This window comes from Bos indicus x Bos taurus, chromosome 16, assembly GCF_003369695.1.
Source record: "Bos indicus x Bos taurus breed Angus x Brahman F1 hybrid chromosome 16, Bos_hybrid_MaternalHap_v2.0, whole genome shotgun sequence".
NCBI lineage: Eukaryota > Metazoa > Chordata > Mammalia > Artiodactyla > Bovidae > Bos > Bos indicus x Bos taurus.
In genome coordinates, this window is record NC_040091.1 from 6,508,555 (window position 1) to 6,534,783 (window position 26,229).

The 26,229-nt window shown below is 36.1% G+C and overlaps 1 protein-coding gene across 11 annotated transcripts in view; it reads left to right on the forward strand.

Moving 5' to 3' along the window:
• KCNT2 (potassium sodium-activated channel subfamily T member 2) overlaps positions 1-26,229 on the forward strand; it is a 433,505-nt gene that overhangs the window by 283,747 nt on the left and 123,529 nt on the right. For 8 of the 11 annotated variants that reach the window (XM_027564397.1, XM_027564399.1, XM_027564402.1 and 5 more), the window contains exons 14-15: positions 5,762-5,870; positions 25,768-25,938. In XM_027564397.1, coding sequence (XP_027420198.1) covers positions 5,762-5,870; positions 25,768-25,938 — 280 coding nt within the window. The remainder of the gene's footprint in view (positions 1-5,761; positions 5,871-25,767; positions 25,939-26,229) is intronic. The other 3 variants (XM_027564400.1, XM_027564401.1, XM_027564404.1) reach the window with 1 other exon arrangement.

Here is a 26,229-nt window from a genome sequence, read left to right on the forward strand (position 1 = left end):
TTATCCAGGGGGATAAATCCTTCCCAAACCAGGAATTGAACCAGGGTCTCCTGTTTGCAGGCAGATTCTTTACCAGCTGAGCTACTAATGAAGCCTGAATCAGTTACACATACTGATAGCTTACGGTGGACAATGTTGGAGTTGTGCTCTCTGAAGAAGAGAATTTAGCTTCAGGACCAGGGGCAAGACTTCAGACACTCAGAACTTCATGTGGCAGAAGTTTCATTACAGTGAAAAAGGAATAGAGGAAGCTTCTGACGTAGACATCAGAAGGGGGTGGAGAGTGTCCTGTCACTAGGCTTAGCAAGGGAGCTGTATACGTTCTCAGTTGGTTATTAACAATAAATCAAAAGAACATCTCAAGGATGTAAAGGTCTTACCAGATACTCCCACAGTATACATTTTAAGATAACAGGATTAGTCAGACTTTTTTTTTTTAAGAAGGAGAAACATGTCTTTGTGCAAGATATGTTGTTGTTATGTAATCATTGGTAAGGAGTTTAAGGAAAAACATACCCTTGAGGAAGATGAGTTGTTTTACTGTATAATCATTAGTTCTGGGCTTAAAGGAAAAAAAAAAAAAAAGTTTTATGTGACTATGACAAAGGAATGTAGAAAAAAGAAAAGTTTGTCCTTTTCTTTTCCTCTGGGGCCCCAGACTCCTTATCAACCTACCCAAGAATTAACTCTCTCCATACATATATATATTTTTTTCTTCATACATATATATTTTCTTTTTCCTTATAGGTTATTACAAAATATTGAGTATAGTTCCCTACGCTTTACAGTAGGTCATTGTTGGTTATCTATTGTGTATATAGTAATGTGTACAGGTTAATCCCAGACTCCTAATTTATCTCTCCCTCTGCTTTACCATTACTAATCATACATTTGTTATTTTTATGTTTGTGGATCTATTTCTACTTCATATATAAGTTTTTCTGTGTTATTTTTTTAGATTCCATACATTAGCAATATCATATGATATGTGTCTTTCTCTGTCTGGCTTACTTCACTTAATACAATCATCTCTAAATACATTCATATTGCGGTAAATGTCATTTATTCATTCATGACTGAGGCAATTGTATTTGCCAACACAGTCTTAGAAGGGTGATAAGTGGGATGCCAAAAAGTTGCAAAACAGGACAAGCATTTAGGAAGCTGTTTTATTACCCCAAGTGAGAGATTATTAGTGTTTATATAAAGGTCCATGATCCCTTTAGCTGATTTGGGATCCCCCAATCCAGAAAACTCTGAGAAAAGAAAATATTTTAGTATTTCTGTTAGTGGTAAAATCTGACCTGAAGTTATTTGGTAGTAAACCCCATACTGAACTTCATTTTTTTTTTTTTAAATTAGTAAAAGTATTCACACATTTAACTGCAAAAACAATAGTGTTTTTAAGCATAGGTTGCTCTCTACATCTAGTACACAAGATGAAGCATATTGTTTCTAAAATTAAAAAAAAATAAATTTTAATTCTAGAAGCTGATAAGTGGCCCTTAAGAGCATGGATAAGGATCAGAAGCCTTCAATAAGTAGTTAAGAGTGGGAATGGGGGGGAGGCGAGTGAGAAAGTGACAGAGGACCAAAGTGGTACCATCCATAAACCTTGGCAGTCATATGACATTGGGAAATGAGGGGCAAAATAAGATGAAAGAATATTCTGCTTTTGTATTCAAGTTAGGAAATAACAGTGAGTATAAATGTTTGAGGAGGAGAGGTGGATTTGGGCCTGAGAGGAGACGTCTAGAGATAAATTCAATTTTGATTTGCAGAATGAGTTTCACCTTTCTTAATTTGTGTAAATGAAGACTATTACGCTATAGTATTCCTTTTCATGTGTCAATCATCCTTATTGGTGAAATATATGTTTTCTTTATAAAGAGTACTGATTTTTCTTTTTATCTAACAAGGAATCCCGAGATTATATATTAACTCATTAATCTAAGATGGATGCTTTCAACCTATCTGATCCAATATCTCTTTTGTATGATAAATATTTTGTCACACTTCCTTTACCAGCCTGGAACAAAATTCAGAGTAAATGTAAATATCTATATGAATACACTTTAAATAATTAATAGAATATGTAATTTGTAATATGAAGGAAAAACAGAAGAGAAATAATTAATAGTAAGAAAGCATGTATCTCAACATTGTAAATGCCCAGATATGAATAACCAAAAAAAGACAACACAAAACAGATGCTTGCACCAGTAAATATATGCCTGCTACTGACAACATTAATGATCAGATCTTAAATTTCTATTAATGACTCACATATAGTATTAACAAAATAAACTTTCTCTAAGTTTATACAGTAACTGTCTTCCTAAATAATTCAGTATTTACTAAAATTTTTCAAAACTTTGTATCTATGTAGACAATTGCCTCCAGAAATGTGTACATTGCTTGTTGGGTTAATAGACACTGTAAAAACTTTACTTACCTGTAGAAAAAAAGCATATACAGACATAAAAATGATGCCTAAAGCTAACTTTTCTCTTCTCTTTCCCACTGATTATTATAGTTTTTGAAACATTAGCCAGTGCAACATGATTGTACTTCAGCCATTTCCAACCAACCAGAGATAACACATTAATTGAGGAAAATGGAAGGAAGGGGGCCCAGTTTTTTTTATTTTTTAGCACTAAAGGAAAATAAGATGGAATATTTTCAAACTATCATATAACTACCGCATTTTCTCATGGTCCCCTGCTAGAAGAAATATGGTTTCTACATTAAGCCAAGGGAAAGTTAATAGTTGCATATGGTATTCAGTTCAGTTCAGTTCAGTCACTCAGTCATGTCCGACTCTCTGTAATCCCATGAACTGCAGCACACCAGGCCTCCCTGTCCATCACCAACTGCCAAAATCTACCCAAACCCATTGAGTTAGTGATGTCATCCAACCGTCTTATCCTTTGTCATCCCCTTCTTCTCCTGCCCTCAATCTTTCCCACCATCAGGGTCTTTTCAAATGAGTCAGCTCTTTGCATCAGGTGGCCAAAGTATTGGAGTTTCAGCTTCAACATCAGTCCTTCCAATGAACACCCAGGACTGATCTCCTTTATGATGGGCTGGTTGGATCTCCTTGCAGTCCAAGGGACTCTCAAGAGTCTTCTCCAACACCACAGTTCAAAAGCATCAATTCTTTGGTACTCAGCTTTCTTTATAGTCCAACTCTCACACCATACATGAGCACTGGAAAAACCATAGCCTGGACTAGATGGACCTTTGTTGGCAAAGTAACGTCTCTGCTTTTCAATATGCTATCTAGGTTGGTCATAACTTTCCTTCCAAGGAGTAAGCGTCTTTGAATTTCATGGCTGCAGTCACCATCTGCAGTGATTTTGGAGCCCCCCAAAAATAAAGTCAGCCACTGTTTCCCCATCTATTTGCCATGAAGTGATGGGACCGGACGCCATGATCTTAGTTTTCTGAATGTTGAGCTTTAAGCCAACTCTTTCACTCTCCTCTTTCACTTTCATCAAGAGGCTCTTTAGTTCTTCTTTACTTTCTGCCATAAGGGTGGTGTCATCTGCATATCTGAGGTTATTGATATTTCTCCCGGATATCTTGATTCCAGCTTGTGCTTCCTCCAGCCCAGCGTTTCTCACGATGTACTCTGCATAGAAGTTAAATAAGCAGGGTGACAATATACAGCCTTGACGTACTCCTTTCTCTATTTGGAACCAGTCTGTTGTTCCACGTCCAGTTCTAACTGTTGCTTCCTGACCTGCATACAGGTTTCTCAAAAGGCAGGTCAAGAGGTATTCCCATCTCTTTCAGAATTTTCCACCATTTATTGTGATCCACACAGTCAAAGGATTTGGCATAATCAATAAAGCAGAAATAGATGTTTTTCAAGAACTCTCTTGCTTTTTTGATGATCCGTCGGATGTTGGCAATTTGATCTCTGGTTCCTCTGCCTTTTCTAAAACCAGCTGAACATCTGGAAGTTCACAGTTCACATATTGCTGAAGCCTGGCTTGGAGAATTTTGAGCATTACTTTACTAGCGTGTGAGATGAATGCAATTGTGTGGTTGTTTGAGCATTCTTTGGTATTGCATATATGGTAATCATACCTTCCAAATTTTCTGGTAGTGGGTGGATTTTTAAATACTCTATCTCATGTCATAATACATATACATACTTTTCTTCAATCATGCGTTCAATTTTTGGTTTAAAATTTATAGACCCCATGTGTTTGGCTATCATATGATTCTAAAGTAAAATTATTCTTCATTTAACAGTTTTGTAACTTTATTTTCATAGATTGGGCATTATATACTTAAAATTATTTGAGAAATATTAAAATAGCGCTTTAAGTCACTGTTCTTTTGCAGATACTTTGAATACTTTTCTAAATTCAAAATAGAACTTAGGATCTTCCTGTAAACTATTAAATCATGGTTATATATTTTGGAGATTTTTCTTATAGATTTTTGTTATAATACTGACAAGCAGAAAAAAAAAGAGGCATTGTTAGATTCTTGAGTTTTTTAAAGAGTAAACCCTGATGTGTAACCATAGCTTATAATTTCTTCCATAAAATGTAAAAGAAAAAATGAATTAAGGAAATGAAGGAAAAAGAAAAATAATGGGCTCTTTCATATGCTCACTGATGTTATGCAAACAAGAGTAAGGTTATTATTTATCTATCTGGAACATTTAATGAATCACTTCCCAAGTAATCTTGTTTCGTCATAAATTGTATAGTGTGTGTTTTCATTTCATAGATCAGACTCACAAATTCAACCCATTTCTTCATTAGCTAAAACTGCTATTTTCTGCCTAAGAATATTTACTTTCTTAGAACTTTAAGCAGTCTTTATTTTCAATATCAGCTACAGAAGTTTACTTGGAAGGGAAGGTTTTTTCCCCCCAAAACAAACAGCTTTTTTTTCCCCAAACATTAATTGCTTCTCTAAAATGTTATTTTTGTGGAAAATTGAGCATATGGCATCTGGGCCCTCATTCCTGCATGAAAACAATTTACTTGGGCTGAATGGCATTACTCCTTTTAACATGACCTTCACTCCCCCCCAACCATGTGTCATCATTTCTAGCTCTCTATTGTTTTTATGTCATTGAGTTTCTTTTTATGCCATTTATTATTGTTTCTAACTGGACTCTATCATCTTCTGAATTTATGACCTTAGATTCTAAGGTTAAGGTATAATTTATATTTATATCAGGATTAATTTTTATTGATTGATAATGGTAGTTGTTTTGATTGTACAAATTATTACTTATCTATTGTGCAAATATTATCTGCCACATTTTTTAATAAGTAATTCTAAGTCTTTATGTTATGTGACTATGGATTTGATAAATAAATCATGTTATAAATCAACACTATTATATTTCATACCATAGAATTATCAGAAGTAAAGGAGACTGTGTTTAGTCTTAAATTTACTATACAGGCTGTGCCTCACACCTACCAACTTCTTACCTTTTTGTACAGATGAGGCACAGGAAAAAAACTTCTTGCCAAAGGCTGTCAGTTTTATTAAAGACATATCTGGGGTTAGAACCCCCCTGTACCTCAATAACTTACCTCACAGTCTAGTACTCTTTCTTATGAAACATTTTTCCTGGAGATAAATTTGCACATGTAAAAACATCTCTGAAGCAAGTGTATTTATATGGAAGCTTTTGTAATTTTATTCTGTGTTTTACATATTACTTTAAAATACTACTATCCCAAGGTAAATTATTCTAATTTACCTATTTTATTTCAAACAGATCATGTTGTTTGTGAAGAAGAGTTTAAATACGCCATGTTAGCTTTAAACTGTATATGCCCAGCAACATCTACACTTATTACACTACTGGTTCATACCTCTAGAGGGCAGTAAGTATATTTTTTCTTTAAGATAATGCATTTTAAATTATAAAAAAGAATTATATAAGTGTAGTTATGTGATTTAGAAATACAGTAAGCCTAAGTATACAGCTAGATATGTACCTTTACTTGTATTTGTGTGAGTTATCATCATCTGGTAGACAGAGGGTAGACAGATAATTACAGACCTACTACAGGGTCCAAGACATAGAGGATATTGACAGTGATTTGCTGTCTTTTCTAATTAATCGAGAGATGATTTGTTTTATCCTAAATTCTATGCCTGCCTCATTAGTTAGGCCTAGAATTAGGGTATTGTTTCTACTTTCAAAATTAATACTTAGCAAATAAAATCTTGAAAAACAGGATGACAGCAGTCACTATTGAAAGGTCTTAAAGTCATTCTTTTTCTGTTTCTGAGGTAAGTTTTTATCTGAAAGCTGTATGTATGCAAATGAGCTCAAAATTAAAATTTTATAAGTATTATAGAATGATAAATTAGTTGATAAAATTAGCTAATGTAGTATAAAAGAAATTATTTAATGAATTTCAGGGTACTGAGGGAAATTATATCACCAGAACATTTTTTCCCATTTGTTTTTTTGATAGAGTTTCCTAAACCATAGATGTTGTTTTTGACTTGCATTATCAAGTAAAATACAATCAGTGAATATAGTCACTGCTCTTATTTAAAAAGATAAATGTTGCACCACATTTCATACTTTTCATATTCCTTACTGGATATTTTAGACAAAATGTTTGATTTTCTAAATAAATTCCACAGTGGTGCTTGCAGTTATAATCATTTAAATTTAGTGAGTTAATTGATAGCTGTTTAAGTGAAATGACAAATCAAATAAGTCAAGGAAAAGGAAATTCTTTCCTGGGATTTAGTACTGCTTGGAGGAAATTGATAATTGAAAAATAGTAAATTCCCTCTGGTGTTTTTAAGTAGATTTACCTCTTTTCCCTCTAATTATGTCTCTGCTCTATAGAGACAGAAAGAGTTTCCCAGAAGCAATTTTCTCAAAGTTCTGAATATAACCATTTCTGTTCTATACACTGATAAGCCTTTAAGATGTTCAATAGAAACAATGTAACAGGACCACAAATGAAATTGTTTTTCTTGGATGGACTTACTCAGCATTTTGATGGAATTAAATACTGAAAACTTTGTCACCAACTAGTTGAATATTCATAGAACTTATGGTTTCATTATTTTGTCATCCATCTTTGTCACAGATTTGTACAGCTTTAGAGCTGAGAATTTAGTCAGCTTCATTCTTGCACAAATGATAAAATGAAGCCCTTCAACACTAACACACATTAGTATTTATAGAATGGTTAAATTACATTTTCCAACTCCTAGTAAATATTATTTATTGGCACACAATAGTGCCTGGTGAACATTGCACTTCGTATAAATTTAAAAAGAATTTCAGCATCTCCTCAAATAGGACTTTTCCTAATATACTCTAATGAATTTTGTCATATTAAAAAAGAAAGTGATCATCTTGAAAACATTACTACATAAGTAAGGATTTCCTGTAAGTAAGATTGACCTGCAAAATCATTCCCCAATTAAGTGACACAATAAATGCTTTAATCCACCAAAAGTACTTTCTTTGTTATTGAGATATAATTCATATACCATATAGTTCACCTACTAAGATATACGATTTTGTAGTTTTCAGTATAGTCATAGAATTGTGCAACTATCACTGCTAAATCCTAATATTTTCATTATCTCATAAACTCTCTACATTTTTGCAATAGCCCACATTGTATCCAAACTCTTCCACCTATAGGCAAACACAAACCTTACCCTATCTCTATAGATTTTTCTTTTCTGGACATTGCATATTGCAATGGATGGAATATTACAATGGATGGATATGAATGGAATCATACAGTGTATGCTGTTTTTGGACTGGCTTCTCTCACTTGGCATAATGTTTTTAAGGTTCATCCATATTGTAACATGTATCATTACTTCGTTCCTTTTTAAACTGAGTAGTTTTCTATTGTATGGATATATTTCTTTGTACTTTTCTATTCATCAACTGATGGGTACTTGGGTTGTTTCCAGCATTATGGATAAGGCTGTTCTTAATATGAAGGTAAAGATTCCTATGTGGACATGTCCTTTAATTTCTTTGGGTCTATATCTAGGAGAGAAATTGCTGAGTCATGAGCTTCCTAGGTGGTGCTGGTGATAAAGAAAGCACCTGCCAATGCAGGAAACGCAGGAGACACAAAAGACAAGGGTTAAACCCCTGGGTGTCAGAAAGATCCCCTGGAGGAAGAAATGTCAACTCACTCCAGTATTTTTGCCTGGGAAATCCCACGGACAGAGGAGCCCAGTGGGCTACAGCCCATAGAGTCACAAAGAGCTGGATGTGACTGAAGTGACTGAACAACCCCCCACACCAGTAATTCTATTTAGCCTTTTTTTTAAGGAATGTCCCAAATGTTTTCTGAAGGGATTATATCATCTTACATTGCCATCAGCAGTCTATCATGACTCCAGTTTCATGTCCTCGGCAATCCTTGTTATTATCTGCTTTTTGCATCATAATCCTCCTATTGAATGCACAGTGGTGCTTCATTATGGTTTTGGTTTGCATTTCCCTGATTACTAATAACGTTACAATTAGTTCATGGGCTTATTGACCATTTTCACATCACCTTTGAGCAAAAACCTATTCAGATCCTTTGTCCATTTTCTAATCACATTGTTTCTGATTATTGAGTTGTAAGAGCTTTTATATATTCTAGCTTATCTTAAACAGATAAATACCATCACTTTAGTATAAATGATCATCCTAATAGATCACTTAATTTTAAAAATCTAATATATTTTATTAATAATATTGTTTGACTAAAGTAACTTCTTATGCATTAATTGAAGGTATAGTGAAGATTCACTCATTAACAGAACATGTTTAAAATTTTGCCTTTAAGCATCAGCAGAAAGTAGAGACCTCAAATATATTGATTTAATAATAAGAGAGCAAACTTGGGAGCTAAATTAAGTAGTATAATGGGGAAATGTTGAGTAGTCTAGAAATGCTTTATGTAGGGATTATCAAACTATTAATTGAGACAATACCTACAGTAATACTCAAATTTCTCCATTAAAAAAGAAGGAATAATATTATTAAAAGTTCATTCTATAACAAATGGTGATTGACTAAAACTAGTTGATAGACACAAGCTAAAGACTTAGATCCAACACAGAAACAAATATAATACAAAATCTAAAGTAGTCTAATTTGAAAATGTATTTTTAAATTAAATGCTCTGTAGATTGTAGGTACTTAAGGAAATAATAATTATGTGTTCTGAAGCAAATAAGGTAGACAAAGGAAGCAGGAATTAGGGATAGAGAGGGCAGCTTATTTAGTGACAGTCCTCCCTTAGGTCTGACAGTGGAGTTCCTAATTCAGCCTTAGAATTAGATTTCTCCACTTAACCTTCATACGTTTCTTAATTCTCTTCCTCTAGCCTGTGGAAATGGGGCAAAGATGGAAACCATATGTTAAGTATGGTTTTGTTTTGTATTTCCCTGATTACTTCAAGTGGCTTCAGTGGTAAAGAATCTGTCTGCCAATGCAGGAGACTCACGAGTCACAGGTTCGATTCCTGGGTCAGGAAGATCTCCTGGAGGAGGAAATGGCAACCCACTCCAGTAATACTTGTCTGGGAAATCCCCTGGACAGAGGAACCTGGCAGGGTTACAGTTCATGGGGTCGCAAATACTGAATGACTAAGCAGGAGGCTTTCACATCAACTTAGCCATGACCTAGACCAGTGCATCTCACAAGGCTCATTAATGCTCCTACGATCTTACATTTTCTTTATTTAGATGTTAATATACTCGTTCCTGTTCTAGTTGATCAGTGAGTCAACTAGATAGGGTCAATTTTAGATGACTTTGAATAACTGTATCCCTTTTATTCATTGACGTTTACTCTGTATTTTAGCCCTTCTCAATTTTCCCCTCTTACTCCATTTACATTTGAGTGTTCAGTGCTCTTGGCAGGAGCTTTTCTTATTGTCAATTAAATTAGTATTTTGATTTATTTGGCAAACATACTAGAAAGATGAACAGAAATTTATTCATTGAGCAGATATCACTGTAAGCTGTCAAACATGGACTGTGATGATTTTAGCAAACATTTGCCAAATTATCAGAACAGTTGATAGACATTCAGCTGACCCATCTTGATATTCCATTGCTATCAAAATTTAATATTTTCTTTTCCTTTCCACTTAATTTCACAAAAATATTTATTTCATTAGTCCCATCCAAGAGGTAATATTCTTTGCTCTTTATGCTTATTAATGGGAAGGAAAGAGAATTGATAAGAAAAATATTTCAAAGTTAGAATTTATGAACCTTGGCCACTGATTAGATATGGATATAGAAAAGGGGAAAAGAGGAAGAAAATGTCTTCACACACAGGTTGGACAGGAAAGAACTGTAAAATGTGTGGTTTTGACAGAAGGAGAAAGGAGTTTGGGGTTGAATCTATTTGCTTTTTTGATTCAGGTACCTTTGCTTGTAGGAATTACTGATTCCTGAGGAGGAATCTGGGCTTCCCAGGTGGCTCATTGGGTAAAGAATCCACCTGCAATGCAGGAGACTCAGGAGATGAGAGTTCGATCCCTGGTTCGGGAAGATCCCTGGAGGAAGGCATAGCAGCTCACTCCAGTGTTCTTGCCTGGAGAATCCCATGGACAGAGGCGCCTGGGGGGTAACAGTCCATAGGCTCCCGAAGAGTCAGACAAGACTGAAGCAACTGAGCCTGCGAGCATGAGGAGGAATCAGGGTTGTTCAGGGCCACAGAACTGAAAGAAGAAATGGTGGGGATTTGGGAGAAATGATCACTTAAGACTTTTCCTTGGGAAATTACTCCTTATAGGAAACAGATGGGAGAAAAGGACAGCAAATATAGTGTAGCATCACAGGATAAAAAGGAGCAAGGATTTCCAAAAAAATAACTGGAGTGTTAACAATACAGATGGCTTAAGATGGAGAAGAAGCAAACAGAATTCGGAGGTCACTGGTTTCTGGGAAGTTCTGAGAAAATTTTGGACAATGGAGACTTTTTGAGGTAGGATGAATGAACGAGGAGATGATAAGAAAGCAAAGCCTGGTCAAAGGCTGCCACTTCATTAGTCTTTCCCAGGAAGATAAAAAAGAGAAAGCATGAAAGCAAATAGTTCTGCTGGTTCCACAGAAGTCGGCTTCTTTGATCATGGCAGTTAAGATTGTGGTCCCTGGTGAGCCTTTCATCTCTCCCATGACAAGCACACACAAACACACACACACACACACACACACACACACACACCCAGATTGCAGGACTGGAGGTTTGAATCATATATCTGAAGGTTACTCATTTTTCTTCTGCAGAGATTAACCTTCACTGAAAATCTGCATAGAAATGCATTTTATTAGGTGTATCCAAAATCTATTTGGTTACCTGAGAAATGTTTTTCCACTTATTGAAAGATCAACTAGAACATTATTCTATTAAACATAGTTTGAGAAATACAGATATTGCTCAGTCCCTTAATATCTCATCTTCTGTTATCAAATTAGATTTAAGTGTGTTCATTTTATTTATTGAGGACCCTCTTTGCTCTCATCCAAATTTATTTTTATGTCCTTAATTCTCATGATTCTATGTATCATGTTCTCCAAATAACATGATCCTAAATATACTTCATGGTTTCCGCCTTCTGCATCTTTTTAAATGTTGTTCCTTCTGCCTTGAATTTTTTTCTTCTGCTTTCCTAGAGGATTTTCCTGAAATTCAAAGATTCTATCTCCTTGTGAATATTTTTAAGCTCCCCAATTTAACGTGATGTCTCCTTTCTATGAGCTCATGTAGAATGTTATGACATTCTACCAGAGTATGTATTAAGGTCCTTTTATTTTTTCCTAGTTGATAGGGCATAATTTCATTTAAGGTAGAGAACATGCCTTATTCATGCCTTATATAATATATTTTTTTCCAGCTTTGCTATAATCAACATGTAGCATTGCCCAAGTTTAAGGTATACAATGGTTCTCCAATTTTACATGAAGCCATTGATTTATTTATAGCCAGTGAACAAAATGTAGATATTTACATGTTTAACAATGTAAAAAAGGTGCAGCAAATGATACTTTAGAGTAAAATTAGGTGGAAGAGATGGAAGGGAAGAGGATGGCTAACAGCTCAACTTACAGAACGGAAAATCAAAAGACTTATATCTATAGTCACTAATACTTTATATATGTATAGCCCTGAGAGGAATCTTCCCTGAGCTAGTTCTCTAGTCTCACACCTCAGAGAATGTGATCAATAGAAGATTGATACAATCTTCTACAGTGATGCAGTCTACAACCTTCCACAATTGATACAATCTTCTATAATGATATAGTAATACAATTTAATAGCATATTTTTATTAAGAGATAACTCAAAACTCTTCACATTAAGCCCAGAATTTGGAAGCATTTCCATCAATTTATGAATGAAATCACATGTTTAAGATAGCACTAGAGTTAAAATATAACTAATCCTGGGAAGGATTGAACGCAAAAGAAGAGAGTGGCAGAGGATGAGGTGGTAGGCGATATCACTGACTCAGTGGACATGAATTTGAGCAAACTCTGGGAGATAGTGAAGGACAGGGAAGCTTGGTATGCTGGGGCTTCCCTGGTGGCTCACGCGGTAAAGAATTTGCCCACAATACAGGAGACCTGGGTTTGATCCTTGGGTTGGAAAGATCCGCTGGAGAAGGGAACGGCTACCCACTCCAGTATTCTGGCTTGGAGAATTCCGTGGACTGTACAGTTCATGGGGTCGGGAAGAGTCAGACACGATTTAGCAACTGAACAACAACAACAAATTGTAATGTTTGGTCATTCATTCATTCATCCTTTCCGCAGATAATAATTATTTGCATCCATACAGTGTAAGGCACTATGTTAGAAGTTCGATAAACACAAACATACATACATTCCGATCACAAAATCTAACATTCAGTACAGGCAGCACACACTGTAGACATGGCTTATGTATGTTTGGAATGTGTTATAAATTTCTCCTAGTAGATCTAGTAGTAGATTTCTCCTAGTAGATCTCCTAGTAGGTTAGTACAGGTTCTTTTAGCTATGGTAAGATTAGTTTGCACACCTTGAGGCTAAACCAAATGATAACGTGGACAGACACTAAAGAAACTTGCTGCTGCTAAGTCACTTCAGTCATGTCCGACCCTGTGCAACCCATAGACGGCAGCCCACCAGGCTCCCCCATCCCTGGGATTCTCCAGGCAAGAACACTAACTTGCTACTTACACATAATTTTAAAAGAGCAAAAAAAAAAAAAAAATCCTCAAAAAGATAAAATGTGAATAATAGCTATAGGAGCTTATGAAACTTCTATATCCCCAATATTAATATTTATGGAAGACAACTTTCTTGAAGATGTCACTGTGATGTTCTAAACTAAAAGGACAAATATCAGAGAGCAATTCAAAAGCATCAGGGCACAGAGAGCTTGACCATAAGCTAAGCACGTGGTACTTATTCTGTGAGCAAGCAGTCTGTGTTCTGAGAGAGGCAGGGAGATGGCACATTTTAGCTATAAATGTTTATGAATGCTGAAGGAGAGCAGTTGAAAATCAGTGGGGTAGGATCTATTTAATAATGGAATTAAAGAGCTGAGACTGCAGTGTCATTATGAGAGATGAATTTCTATTTCACCTGACAATTTAAAAAGTAGATGAAAAGGCTTTGCAAGTGTTTTTAGGATTTGTTTGTGTGATAATTAGGTGACTTCTTGAATTAACTGAGCACTTCAGAAAACCACACTAGAGATTTTGAAGAACAAACAAACTTTAAGGGAAATGAGTTTGGAACACTTTCATGTACAATCAGCCTTTCAAACTTAAAGTTTGAGCTCTATTTCATTTCTTCTTTTGAAATCGCTTTCAAAAGGATGTTCACTGTTTATGTTCACTATTGAGAATGCTTGAAAGCTCAATGGCATTTCTCTGTTATAGCCACTTTCACAGCGATTTTTCTTATCCTGAGAATGCAAACAGCTTTCTGGTTCCATCTAGTGGTAGAAAATTGATTATCATCCTCTACATGGTTTTAATCTTAGGACTCAGGTTTTTGTTTTGAGGTCTAATAACATAAAAAACTGGGGAAGTTCTGCTTCAAGAGTAGAGATGCATAAATCTCTTCCTGGAAGACAGAAGCATCTTCATTTTGAGTTTTATTACTTCTTCTACTTAGAGTTCTTGACTACCTTTCTCCCTAGTAAGATAATCCAACTTGTGTGTCAAATTGAGTCCCAGACCAGGAAGAATAAATGTTTATCCAAAGTTGTATGTTAGCCCTTCCTTTTGTGACCTCACCTGTGGTAGAAGTTTCTGTCTACTCCAATATGCCATTTCCACTCCATAAATTACAATTATGTTTTCAATGACACAGGCTACCATTTGTCAAAATCAGTTCTTTTACCTACAGTATTGACTGTAGATTCCTGACACTGATAGCAAAGGAAAATCAGAATACCATTAAATACTTTAATTTTTAAATAAAGTAGAAGCTTTAGACCACATGAATAAATTACATTCATTTTTAAATTAATGTGTGTGTTTTCAAAGACTCTCCTCTAAAGAATATAAACAATTATCTGGAACCAAGCTGACATTAATTGGTGAACTACTAGAGTATGGAATTAAATAAAATGTTAATTTTAATTAGATTAAAACCTTTGGGTCACTTGTTTTAGGCTTTTTAAAATCTACTTTCAATCTAATATAATGCGGCAACAAATATAGTTTCTTATCCTCTTTAAAATAAAGCACCAATAAGGGAACTTTATCTTATCTAATTCTGCAATTATAAATTTAAATGGCATCCTTTTCCTAAGGCAAAGATTTCCCCCAGTTATATGTAAAGCCTTTTATTATACATAGATGAATGGGTATTTATACCAAAGACACCTTGTGACAGTATGTTCTTTATTCCCATGGAGGTGAAAATAATTTCATTTGGTAATAAAAATGAATATATAAAAGCAGCTAATTTGGCAATCTGTGTGAATTTTAGTGAATCTGAAACACCATTTATTGTATATTTAAATACATTATTTAGGTTTGAAAAGAACAAAATGTACTAGCAAAACTAAATGCGATAATTATAATTCAGAGGTGTTCAAGATAGCAGAAGGATTTCCACTAATAATTTCACTGTACAACCATGAAGGCAGTAATGCCTGCCTGCACTCTATAGTTTACCTTTGTTTTTGTGGTATCTTTAAATACATGAAGAAGATATGAACACAAAAATTCAATTTTACCTTCCAAAAGTTATTAGTATGAATTTTACAAAAAAATCACCTTCTTAGAAATAGGAAGCTGTCAGTCAAGTAAGCTTTTATGCTATTTTTTTTTTTAATGCACACATTACTGAGTGGGGTAATTCAGTACATTCCTGAAATAAAAACAGAGAGCGCAGTATAATAAGACTTCAGGGTATTGCATCCGGAACAGGAAATTCCAGTTAGATTCTTATTTTCTGCTTTTGGGAAAAGTGATGTGGGGAAACTTTGAAAATCAAAACCATATCAGATTCTTTTACTGCATTCAATAGCTGAGGAAGCACATTTCTACAGTTGCAGACCCAAGCACTTACTATTTGATGGTCCTGTTCCAGTGGGTTGGTTTTGTTGCAGCACAGGAGACAGTATGTGAGTGAATTTATTCTCTGGCAATAAATACCCATCCCTGATAGCTCAGTTGGTAAAGAATCCGCCTGCGATGCAGGAGACCCCAGTTTGATTCCTGGGTCGGAAAGATCTGCTGCAGAAGGGATAGGCTACCCACTCCAGTATTCTTGGGCTTCCCTTGTAGCTCAGCTGGTAAAAAATCCACCTGAAATGTGGGAGACCTGGGTTCAGTCCCTGGGTTGAGAAGATCCCCTGGAGAAGGGAAAGGCTACCTGCTCCAGTGTTCTGGCCTGGAGAATTCCCTGGGGTATAGTCCATGGGGTCAGCAAAGAGCTGGATGTGACTGAGCGACTTTCATTTTTACTTTCACTTACCTTGAAAGTGTAATCATGGATTAACCAGGGATGTGCACTTTGCATTTGAAAGAAAAGCAAAATCATTTGTCAACTTTAATTTATGCACCACTGAAAAGTTAGATATTTCTAACTGGGGCACAATAAGCAGAATAAAACAAACATAACATTTCAAATTTTTATTTTATTTTATTTTAGTGAAAGCAGGTTTATTTAGAGAGATACACATTCCATAGACAGAATATGGAATATTCTGTCTCAGAGACAGATTATGTCCATCTCAGAGACAGACCTAAAATATAGGGTGGTTAGTATTATAGGCTGGATAATTTCATATGCCAGTGAGTGAGTGGGATTATTCCAACTATTTGGGGAAAGGGGTGTGGCTTCCAAGAATTGGGTCACTGCCCACTTCTGGCCTTTTATGATCGTGAGAGGGACTTTTCATCTTGTCCCCAAATTGGTGACCACAATCTAAAACCAAGGAGGAAAAAGAGTCAAGTATCCCATTTTCTAATCTCCCCACCCTTCCATAGAAAGAAAAGATCAGAGAAAGCCAGTAGAGCAACACAGTGTGTTTGCACCTACCTTGGTTGTGCAGATGGTAAATAATGTGCCTTCAGTGCAGGAGACCTGGGTTCAAGTTGCAATCCCTGGGTCAGGATGATCCCCTGGAGAAGGGAATGGCAACCCAATCCAGTGTTCTTGCCTGGGAGTGGCAAAGAGTTGGACACAACTGAGTGACTAACACTTTCATTTTCACTAGCCTCATGAAATGAAGTTCATGAAATGACCTAATTAATACTCGTGGAGAATAAGGCGTGTCTGCAGAAAGCAGGGACCAGTATGTCCTTCCCCAGTTGGACATTGGTGTATGTAGTTTTCTGATTTGAACATGAGGAAAAAAGAATCAAAGAGAGAGAGATGGCAGAATCTGCACTCCCATGCATGGGTTTCCGGCATCAGAGCTGATGACTTGAAAAGATCTATGTTCTCTCTGTGGTACCCTGTCTAAAGGTGCTGCTATGAGGTGAGGAAACCCAAGAAGCCAAAGGCTGTAAGGTGCGCGGGACATCTGTCTGGGAAGTAGGTTAGACAGAGTGGACAGAAATTTTTTCCTTCCCAGGGATGGTACACAGGGAAGTGGTCCCACCCCTCCACACTCCACAAACATGTTTACATGACTCTAGGAGATGCCTTTGATGACCAGTGTGAGTCACTTCAGAGCCGCAGCATTCCAGGGAGAATTAGCCTCAGCTGGGAAGATTGGACTTTCAAATCAGATGAGACAGAGCTTTCTAATCATTGAACAGGATTTGAAAGAAGTGGGAGCTCCCCAGTACATTATTATTACTGGACAGGAATTGGAGATTTAAAAGAGCTTGGGTGAAGGCTACAGGGTCTTGAAAATTTTGACATGAAAGTTGCAATTTACTTCACCAGACATTTTTGTTTGTTTTCTCATAAACAGTTCTCTATCACCTCTCCTTATACTTCTCCTTTCTTTTTCCAAATATATGTGTATATATATGTAAGACCTTTGTTTAGGGTTTAAGCATGCAGAAAGGAGCAGGCATAAGCCTCCTTTGGTTCTAGGATGTGCACTGAAACTTTTCTAAGGCTCTCATGACTATGGTATTGGATTTATGAATTTTTACAGCATGACCTTTTGTTCAGGGAAAATAGAGATTTTTTTCAAGCATTGAGCACAAGCTTTTATTCTGTGTTTCCTCTATTTTCCTAGTAGAATATTTTCTTTTTATGTTCTTTTATTCTCTTTCTTTTTTCTACTAACACCTTTTCTAACAACTGGAGCTGGCATTATTTTGAAAATTAAGGTAGACATAAATCTGTCTAGGAAGAATTTATTACTGTTTAATTTCCAGTCAGTTACTATACAGTCAGTTACTGCATAATGCAATTACTACTGCATTACCAGTCAGTATGGTAAAGTAGCCTGTAAAGGGTCAGAAATATAAACTACAGGCTATATTATTTTACATGCTGGAGTTTACTTTGAGGCTAACAGTAAGTAAATGCAGAAGCAGACTGTCTTCCCTAAATGGTCATTCGATTCATGTAAACACAGAGTAAATCTTTCTTAAATGGCTTTTCATAATTTTCATGAAGCTTTTCATTCTTTGCTTTTTGTCCTTAGTATCTTTATTGTTTTTTACTGCTGCTGAGGTTAAGTTATTTTCATGTCCATTTATGATTATGAAACTCAGTGAAGGCTTTTTCTCCTCATTCTAATAGCAAATTCATCATAGGGAAAGTAATTGATAAGATGTAAAAATGATTTTGGTGAAGGAGAAAGGAATTATATAATTAGAAAAGCAAAAAATTTAGTAATTGAGCATGAAGAACACTGTTAGGTTATACTCTGTTCATTTAACAAAACATTTATTAAGACTTACTCTGTCAGACCAGATGTCTTGTCTCAGAGATAGCATGGTAAACAAGAGATGGTCCTTTGTCCCATGGAGCCTATTTCACAAGGAAGCAAGACATTAAGGATTAGTCAATATAATTTAATGTTATACTATCATGAAGTCCACCACTGCATGGCTGAAAGAGTAATGACTGAACTGTGGGTCCAAGAATGAGGAGGACATAGGAGGAAGAAGGAACAGGTTAGAAGACCTGGATAAGAGAGATTCTTGATCAGGGGAAACTAAAGTTTGCTGGAGCACCCAAGAAAAAGGAGGCAGAAATGACAGATGAAATTTGGAAGACAGGCATGGCATAGGTCAGGAGGGATTGGTAGTGATGATGAGAAAGTTTACCTTTTTCAGATGGGAGGAGGAAACTCTTTAATTATTTTTAACAGGAAAGTGACCTGAAGTGATTTGAGATTTTGAAATTCATTCTTATTGTAGCACCAATCCATATAAGAGGCAAGGAAATGGAGTAGGAATATTTTAAGAGTGTAAGAGTTGATGATGGAGAAAAGGGTAAGTGGTGCATTCAAGAGTTATTTAAGTGGTAGAATTCTCTTGTATAAAATGTAAATAGATTATTTACTCAGCTATATGATTATTTTTGTCTCATTAAAATATAATCTTTAGTTAAGTCTGCCCAGATACATGAAGTAGGAAAAGATGAAAGAAAATAAGGAGAGAATGATAAGTTGAAAACAAAAGGTTTATGCTTTGTTTTTTTTTTTTTAACAAATCCATAGGCTCTGAAATGCCCTGTATTATTAATAAAGGTTGGAGTAAAATTTGGCTCTCAAATTCTAGTAGCCCGAAGAAAAGAAATAGAATAGCTCCACATTCACACTGAATATTAGACTATTCAGAACTGAAGTTTCTGAATAAAAGGCAGTGTTTGTCACAGACTCTTCTATCTGTGCTGGCAAGACCAAAGACTTGAAACCACTGATCCTGTTTCTTTATCTATGTGATGGGCATAATACTAGCATGCATCTTAAAGGTTTCAGAAGAATCAAATTTTGTCATTAAACAAATATGTTTTGAAGTCACTTCACCGTATTCTGTAAAATGCTCCCACAGAAAACAAGATAGATAGTCTGAGAAGTTATGGTGTTTACATTCTGCTTCATGCTAAGTGAGAGATGGTGGCAGAAAGAGACAAATAACAAGCATACAAATGAAGTTATGTCAGTATCACAAAGATGTCAGTTTCACCCAGGTTTATTAATCATTGCGATAATCATATCAACAATTTTCTTTTTCAAGTAATCAAGCTGATTTTAAGTTCATATGGAAAAATGAAGAAACCAAAATAGCAAGAAAAATTTTGAAGGAGAACAATAAAGAGAGGGATTACCCTGATGTATTTTAGAACAATTTTGTACCTAAAATAATTGATATAGTGTAGTGTTAGGGAATGGACAAAGGCAAATCAACTTGACAGACTAGAAAGTTGAGAAAGAGGCCCATAGGCATCTCGGAATTTGGTGTTTGATAATGGAGTTATTATAAATCATTGGTTAAAAAATTGAACTATTCAATAAATTGAATAACTGGGTAGCCATTTGGAAAAAAGTTGATACATTCATCATAGTATAAAGGGAAAATATTACTTTCTGCCTAAATAAAATGTTACTCTCAAAACATTGGTAAAGGGGGTGGGTGTATAATATACCCTATAATGCTTCTTTGAAAGGTAGCAGTGAAAAATTATATCAACAAAAACTTAAAATCCTTACTAGTTTTGGCTTGTTTCTTCATTTTTGTGAACATGCATTTCATTTTTAAAATCTATTTCAGACACTTAAATGCACAAGAATATTATCATGAGCATCCATGAACCTAGCATTCGAAATGTTTTTTATTTCAATTGTTTCTGAAGCCCACATATATGATCTCTGATTTACCTGTCTTCTCCCTAGGACCTAGTTCACTAAATACTCTACCTAAAGCTCCTTAATTCTTCAAACATTTTATATTTGATATTTCCCCATGATTCTCACTAAGCATTAGTTCTTGCATTTTCACTTTTAGCTGTATGGAATTTATTTATTTATTCACTCATTCGATCATTTAATTTTTGTATTTCTGATGAACATTCGGTCCTTAAGGTGTTTATTCCTATTTTTCTTTTCTGTCAGCAAATACACCTAGGTCCACCTTTAGAACATGCCCAGAATCTCCCCTGGTCCAAAGCCATCACCTTCTGGCTGGATCCTTGTGGTAAAGTCCTCACTGGTCATTGCCACTGCTTCAGTCTATTCTCAGAACAATGACCAGAGGGATTTTTTGCAAAATATAAATCAGAATCTTTGCAAATTTTCCCAATAAAGCCCAACATGATCTTAAGATTTTAGAAATCCCCGTGTGACCCATTTCCCTGCTAGTTATTCCTCTGGCCTCAGTTCCTCCTCCTCCTTCCTTTTCCTCATCCACCCCAGGCACCGCCCTGTCCCAGGGAAGTGCTTGCTGTTGCTTCTGCCATAAGCAGTCTTCTCTGCTATGGTTATCTCTCTCACTCTTTTCAGGATTTTTACTTAGATGTTATTCTCTCAGGGAGGTCTACTTCAATTATGCATTTATTTTCCAACCCAGCCCTGAAAATTTCTCTCTCTTTTTTCTCCCTACCACTTACCACTTCCAACACATAATTTGCTTTACTGCCAGTTTTCCTCCACTAGAGGCTTCAAGAAAGAAAGCATTTCTGCCCTTTTGTCAACTGCCTTAGCCTTGAAATCTAGAACTTTTCTTGGCACATCCCAAGTGCTCAATAAATATTTCATGTAGGAATTAATAAGTGAGACCCAGACATACCCATCAGTAGAAGATGGAGTGGCTAAGTTCCAACATTTCTCAAGCAATTAACATGAAGTGAAAAGGAAAAAATTCTGTATATTTACAATTAGCTGAAATTAGAGTCTCATTAAAAAACGTTTGGTAAAAAGGTGCCATTATGAAATAGCATGAAGACAAGCAAGTGATTGAAGGAAATTCATTACAGTCATCCTTGTCAAAATCCCTCCTTTTCTGTTTCCTTCCAAGTTACCACATTGCATTTCCATTTCAGCAGCTGGAATTAGATTTGTAATTCACTCGAACAGCTCTTAGTGCCCTTATGCAACTATTATTTGACCCTATGCTGCCTTTCAGATGCCAAAGAAACCCTGATGAATTACTGGCAACTTCTCTCATGTTTTCAGCCTTTTAAATGGATTCTGTCTTTGCCAAGTGCTATCTTGCCAAGCAGCAGTATGGTACATATCAAAGATAGCTTTGTTTTTATTTGAAAGGAAAAGGTGTTCTCCATCAAGAATAATCATTCTTAGGAAACAGTAGTTAGATGTAGCCATATGTATTCCATAGTCAAATGTGTTTTGTTTTACATTTTCCTATTTCCAAAAATATATTAATATTATAGAAAAAAAGGGTAAAGGCTTTAAGAGTAATATTGTTCATATTGTTGACTAGGAATGTTGAAAGTGGCTCCAAAGTTCTGCAATAAAGAAGATATACCAGCAAAATAATAATGTAAACTAATATTTACTGAAGATTACTATGCTCCCCAAATCTGCTAAATGATTAATTTGTACTGCCAAATGATTTATTTGTACTATCTCATTTAATGCAGCCCAGTACCACTGATAATTTTTTTTTATGGAAGTAAAGTATCATAGAGAACTTAAATAACTCACCCAAGATTGTAGAGTTAGGGTTCAGATCAGGCAGTCAGACTCCAAGGCCCAGGATCTTAAGTCTTAAGCTTCCCTGTCATAACAAACACACTCTTCCAACAACACAAGAGAAGACTCTATACATGGACATAACCAGATGGTCAACACCAAAATCAGATTGATTATATTCTTTGCAGCCAAAGATGGAGAAGCTCTATACAGTCATCAAAAACAAGACCAGGAGCTGACTGTGGCTCAGACCATGAACTCCTTATTGCCAAATTCAGACTTAAATTGAAGAAAATAGGGAAAACCACTAGACCATTCAGGTATGACCTAACTCAAATCCCTTACGATTATACACTGGAAGTGAGAAATAGATTTAACGGACTAAATCTGATAGAGTGCCTGATGAACTATGGAATGAGGTTCGTGACATTGTACAGGAGACAGGGATCAAGACCTTTCCCATGGAAAAGAAATGCAAGAAAACAAAATGGCTGTCTGGGGAGGCCTTACAAATAGCTGTGAAAAGAAGAGAAGCGAAAAGCAAAGGAGAAAAGGAAAGAGATAGATAAACATCTGAATGCAGAGTTCCAAAGAATAGCAAGAAGAGATAAGAAAGCCTTCTTCAGCGATCAATGCAAAGAAATAGAGGAAAACAACAGAATGGGAAAGACTAGAGATCTCTTCAAGAAAATCAGAGATACCAAAGGAACATTTCATGCAAAGATGAGCTCGATAAAGGACAGAAATGGTATGGACCTAACAGAAGCAGAAGATATTAAGAAGATATGGCAAGAATACACGGAAGAACTGTACAAAAAAGATCTTCAAGACCCAGATAATCATGATGGTGTGATCACTCACCTAGAGCCAGACATCCTGGAATGTGAAGTCAAGTTGGCCTTAGAAAGCATCACTATGAACAAAGCTAGTGGAGGTAATGGAATTCCAGTTGAGCTATTCCAAATCCTGAAAGATGATGCTGTGAAAGTGCTGCACTCAATATGCCAGCAAATTTGGAAAACTCAGCAGTGGCCACAGGACTAGAGAAGGTCAGTTTTCATTCCAATCCCAAAGAAAGGCAATGCCAAAGAATGCTCAAACTACTGCACAATTGCACTCATTTCACACATTAGTAAAGTAATGCTCAAAATTCTCCAAGCCAGGCTTCAGCAATATGTGAACCATGAACATCGTGATGTTCAAGCTGGTTTTAGAAAAGGCAGAGGAACCAGAGATCAGATTACCAACATCTGCTGGATCATGGGAAAAGCAAGAGAGTTCCAGAAAAACATCTATTTCTGCTTTATTGACTATGCCAAAGCCTTTGACTGTGTGGATCACAATAAACTGTGGAAAATTCTGAAAGAGATGGGAATACCAGACCACCTGACCTGCCTCTTGAGAAATTTGTATGCAGCTCAGGAAGCAACAGTTAGAACTGGACATGGAACAACAGACTGGTTCCAAATAGGAAAAGGAGTTCGTCAAGGCTGTATATTGTCACCCTGCTTATTTAACTTATATGCAGAGTACATCATGAGAATCGCTGGACTGGAAGAAACACAAGCTGGAATCAAGATTGCTGGGAGAAATATCAATAACCTCAGATATTCAGATGACACCACCCTTATGGCAGAAAGTGAAGAGGAACTCAAAAGCCTCTTGATGAAAGTGAAAGTGGAGAGTGAAAACGTTGGCTTAAAGCTCAACATTCAGAAAACGAAGATCATGGCATCCAGTCCTATCACTTCATGGGAAATAGATGGGGAAACAGTGGAAACAGTGTCAGACTTTATTTTTCTGGGCTCCAATATCACTACAGATGGTGACTGCAGCCATTAAATTAAAAGACGCTTACTCCTTGGAAGGAAAGTTATGACCAACCTAGATAGCATATTCAAAAGCAGAGACATTACTTTGGCAACAAAGGTCCATCTAGTCAAGGCTATGATTTTTCCTGTGGTCATGTATGGATGTGAGAGTTGGACTGTGAAGAAGGCTGCGTGCAGAAGAATTGATGCTTTTGAACTCTGGTGTTGGACAAGACTCTTGAGGGTCCCTTGGACTGCAAGGAGATCCAACCAGTCCATTCTGAAGGAGATCAGCCCTGGGATTTCTTTGGAAGGAATGATGCTAAAGCTGAAACTCCAGTACTTTGGCCACCTCATACAAAGAGCTGACTTATTGGAAAAGACTCTGATGCTGGGATGGATTGGGGGTAAGAGGAGAAGGGGACGACAGAGGATGAGATGGCTGTATGGCATCACTGACTCGATGGACGTGAGTCTGAGTGAACTCCGAGAGTTGGTGATGGACAGGGAGGCCTGGCGTGCTGGGATTCATGGGATCACAAAGAGTCAGACATGACTGAGCGACTGATCTGATCTGATCTGATCTGATAGCTCAGTTGGTAAAGAATCTGCTTGCAATGCAGGAGACCCCAGTTTGATTAGTGGGTCAGGAAGATCTGCTGGAGAAGAAATAGGCTACCCATTCCAGTATTCTTGGGCTTCCCTTGTGGCTCAGCAGTAAAGACTCCACCTGCAGTGCAGGAGACCTGGGTTTGATCCCTGGATTAAGAAGATCCCGTGGAAAAGGGAATGGCAACCCACTCCAGTATTCTGGCCTAGAGAATTCCACAATCCATGGAATCACAAAGAGTTGGACACGACTGAGCGGCTTTCACTTTCAAGAAGGAATGAACTACAAATGAAACATACCTGGAAAATATACATTAAAAAAAAAAAAAAACTTACTGCCACTTTGAAAATGTTTATAAATGTTTATTTCCCAGTAACCCTTCAAACAAAACTCAGTTAAAAATATGATAGGTATGACTTTAATCCATGCAGAAGCTACAGAGATTATGGTGAAATATTTTTGATTTTTATAAATGTATCACATTTATTCTAGAATGTGTATTTCTTGTACTTAACAGTTCATAAGCTTTATTCACCAAGTGGAATTTATTGTACAAAATGGGAAATCATTCATGTATCTTCACAATAAATTTTGCATAAGTTGAATTTTTGATACATTTCTAAAGCCACTGAGCAGGCTATTCTAGAGGGGGGAAAAAGAAACTACATTTTCTGTGATAAACTTACCTTCTTTTTAAAAAGTACTTTCGAAAATCTCTTTCAGAGATTCTTTTATCACAAAATGTATCTTTCGTTAACTTCTACACAATTGAGAGAATGCCACTGTATGATTTGGACAGAAATAAAGAGTATATTTTTTTATGAAATCAAACTGAATAATTGAGATGTGTATATTTATAATTTTAAATACAAAGCAAAGTAAAAAACATACAGGGGCCAAGCAGGTCTTATAAATGGGATGAAGTGGGTTATATTATTGAGACTATAAGACAAGTATATATAGGCTGTGCATGACTTAATACACATAAAAATTCAGTTGCTACAGCTCAATGGTTCATGATCACAATAAATGCTTTTATTAACTGGATTGTGAAATTCTTTTAAAGAATTTTCCATTTAGCAAGTATCTATATTCTGTAGTTTCAAAATTCTTGTAGGTGACTCTTTGTAAATATTTGGTGATGACGTCATCACTTTGAACACAGATACTTATTTGAACTGTGCTTGTTCCTCCTGAAGTTGGGAAACTCTGGAGTATGTAGGACAGCAACTGTGCTTTGAGCCACATTCACTGTTTGTCTCTGTGCGTGTGTATGTGTGTGTGCTTTTGTTGCAGAGAAGGCCAGCAGTCACCAGAACAGTGGCAGAAGATGTACGGCAGATGCTCTGGGAATGAAGTGTACCACATCGTTCTGGAAGAAAGCACATTTTTTGCTGAATATGAAGGAAAGAGCTTCACATATGCTTCTTTCCATGCACACAAAAAGTATGTTTCCTTCTCAGAATGGAATTAAAATATTAATTTACATCCAGTTTTCCATAATGTAACCCATATTGGTGCTCATATTGAAGTATTTTTGAATTATTATCATAATTATTGAGACATTTGAATTCTCACCTTTTGTATGGTCTCTACAAGTTAAGATTCTTGGGCATAAAGTATAATTTAGTAGGAATATTGACTGAAAATGAAAGCATTTTTCACTCAGTCATGTCCAACTCTTTGCAACCCCATGGACTATAGCCCAGTAGGCTCCTCCTCTCCATGGAATTCTCC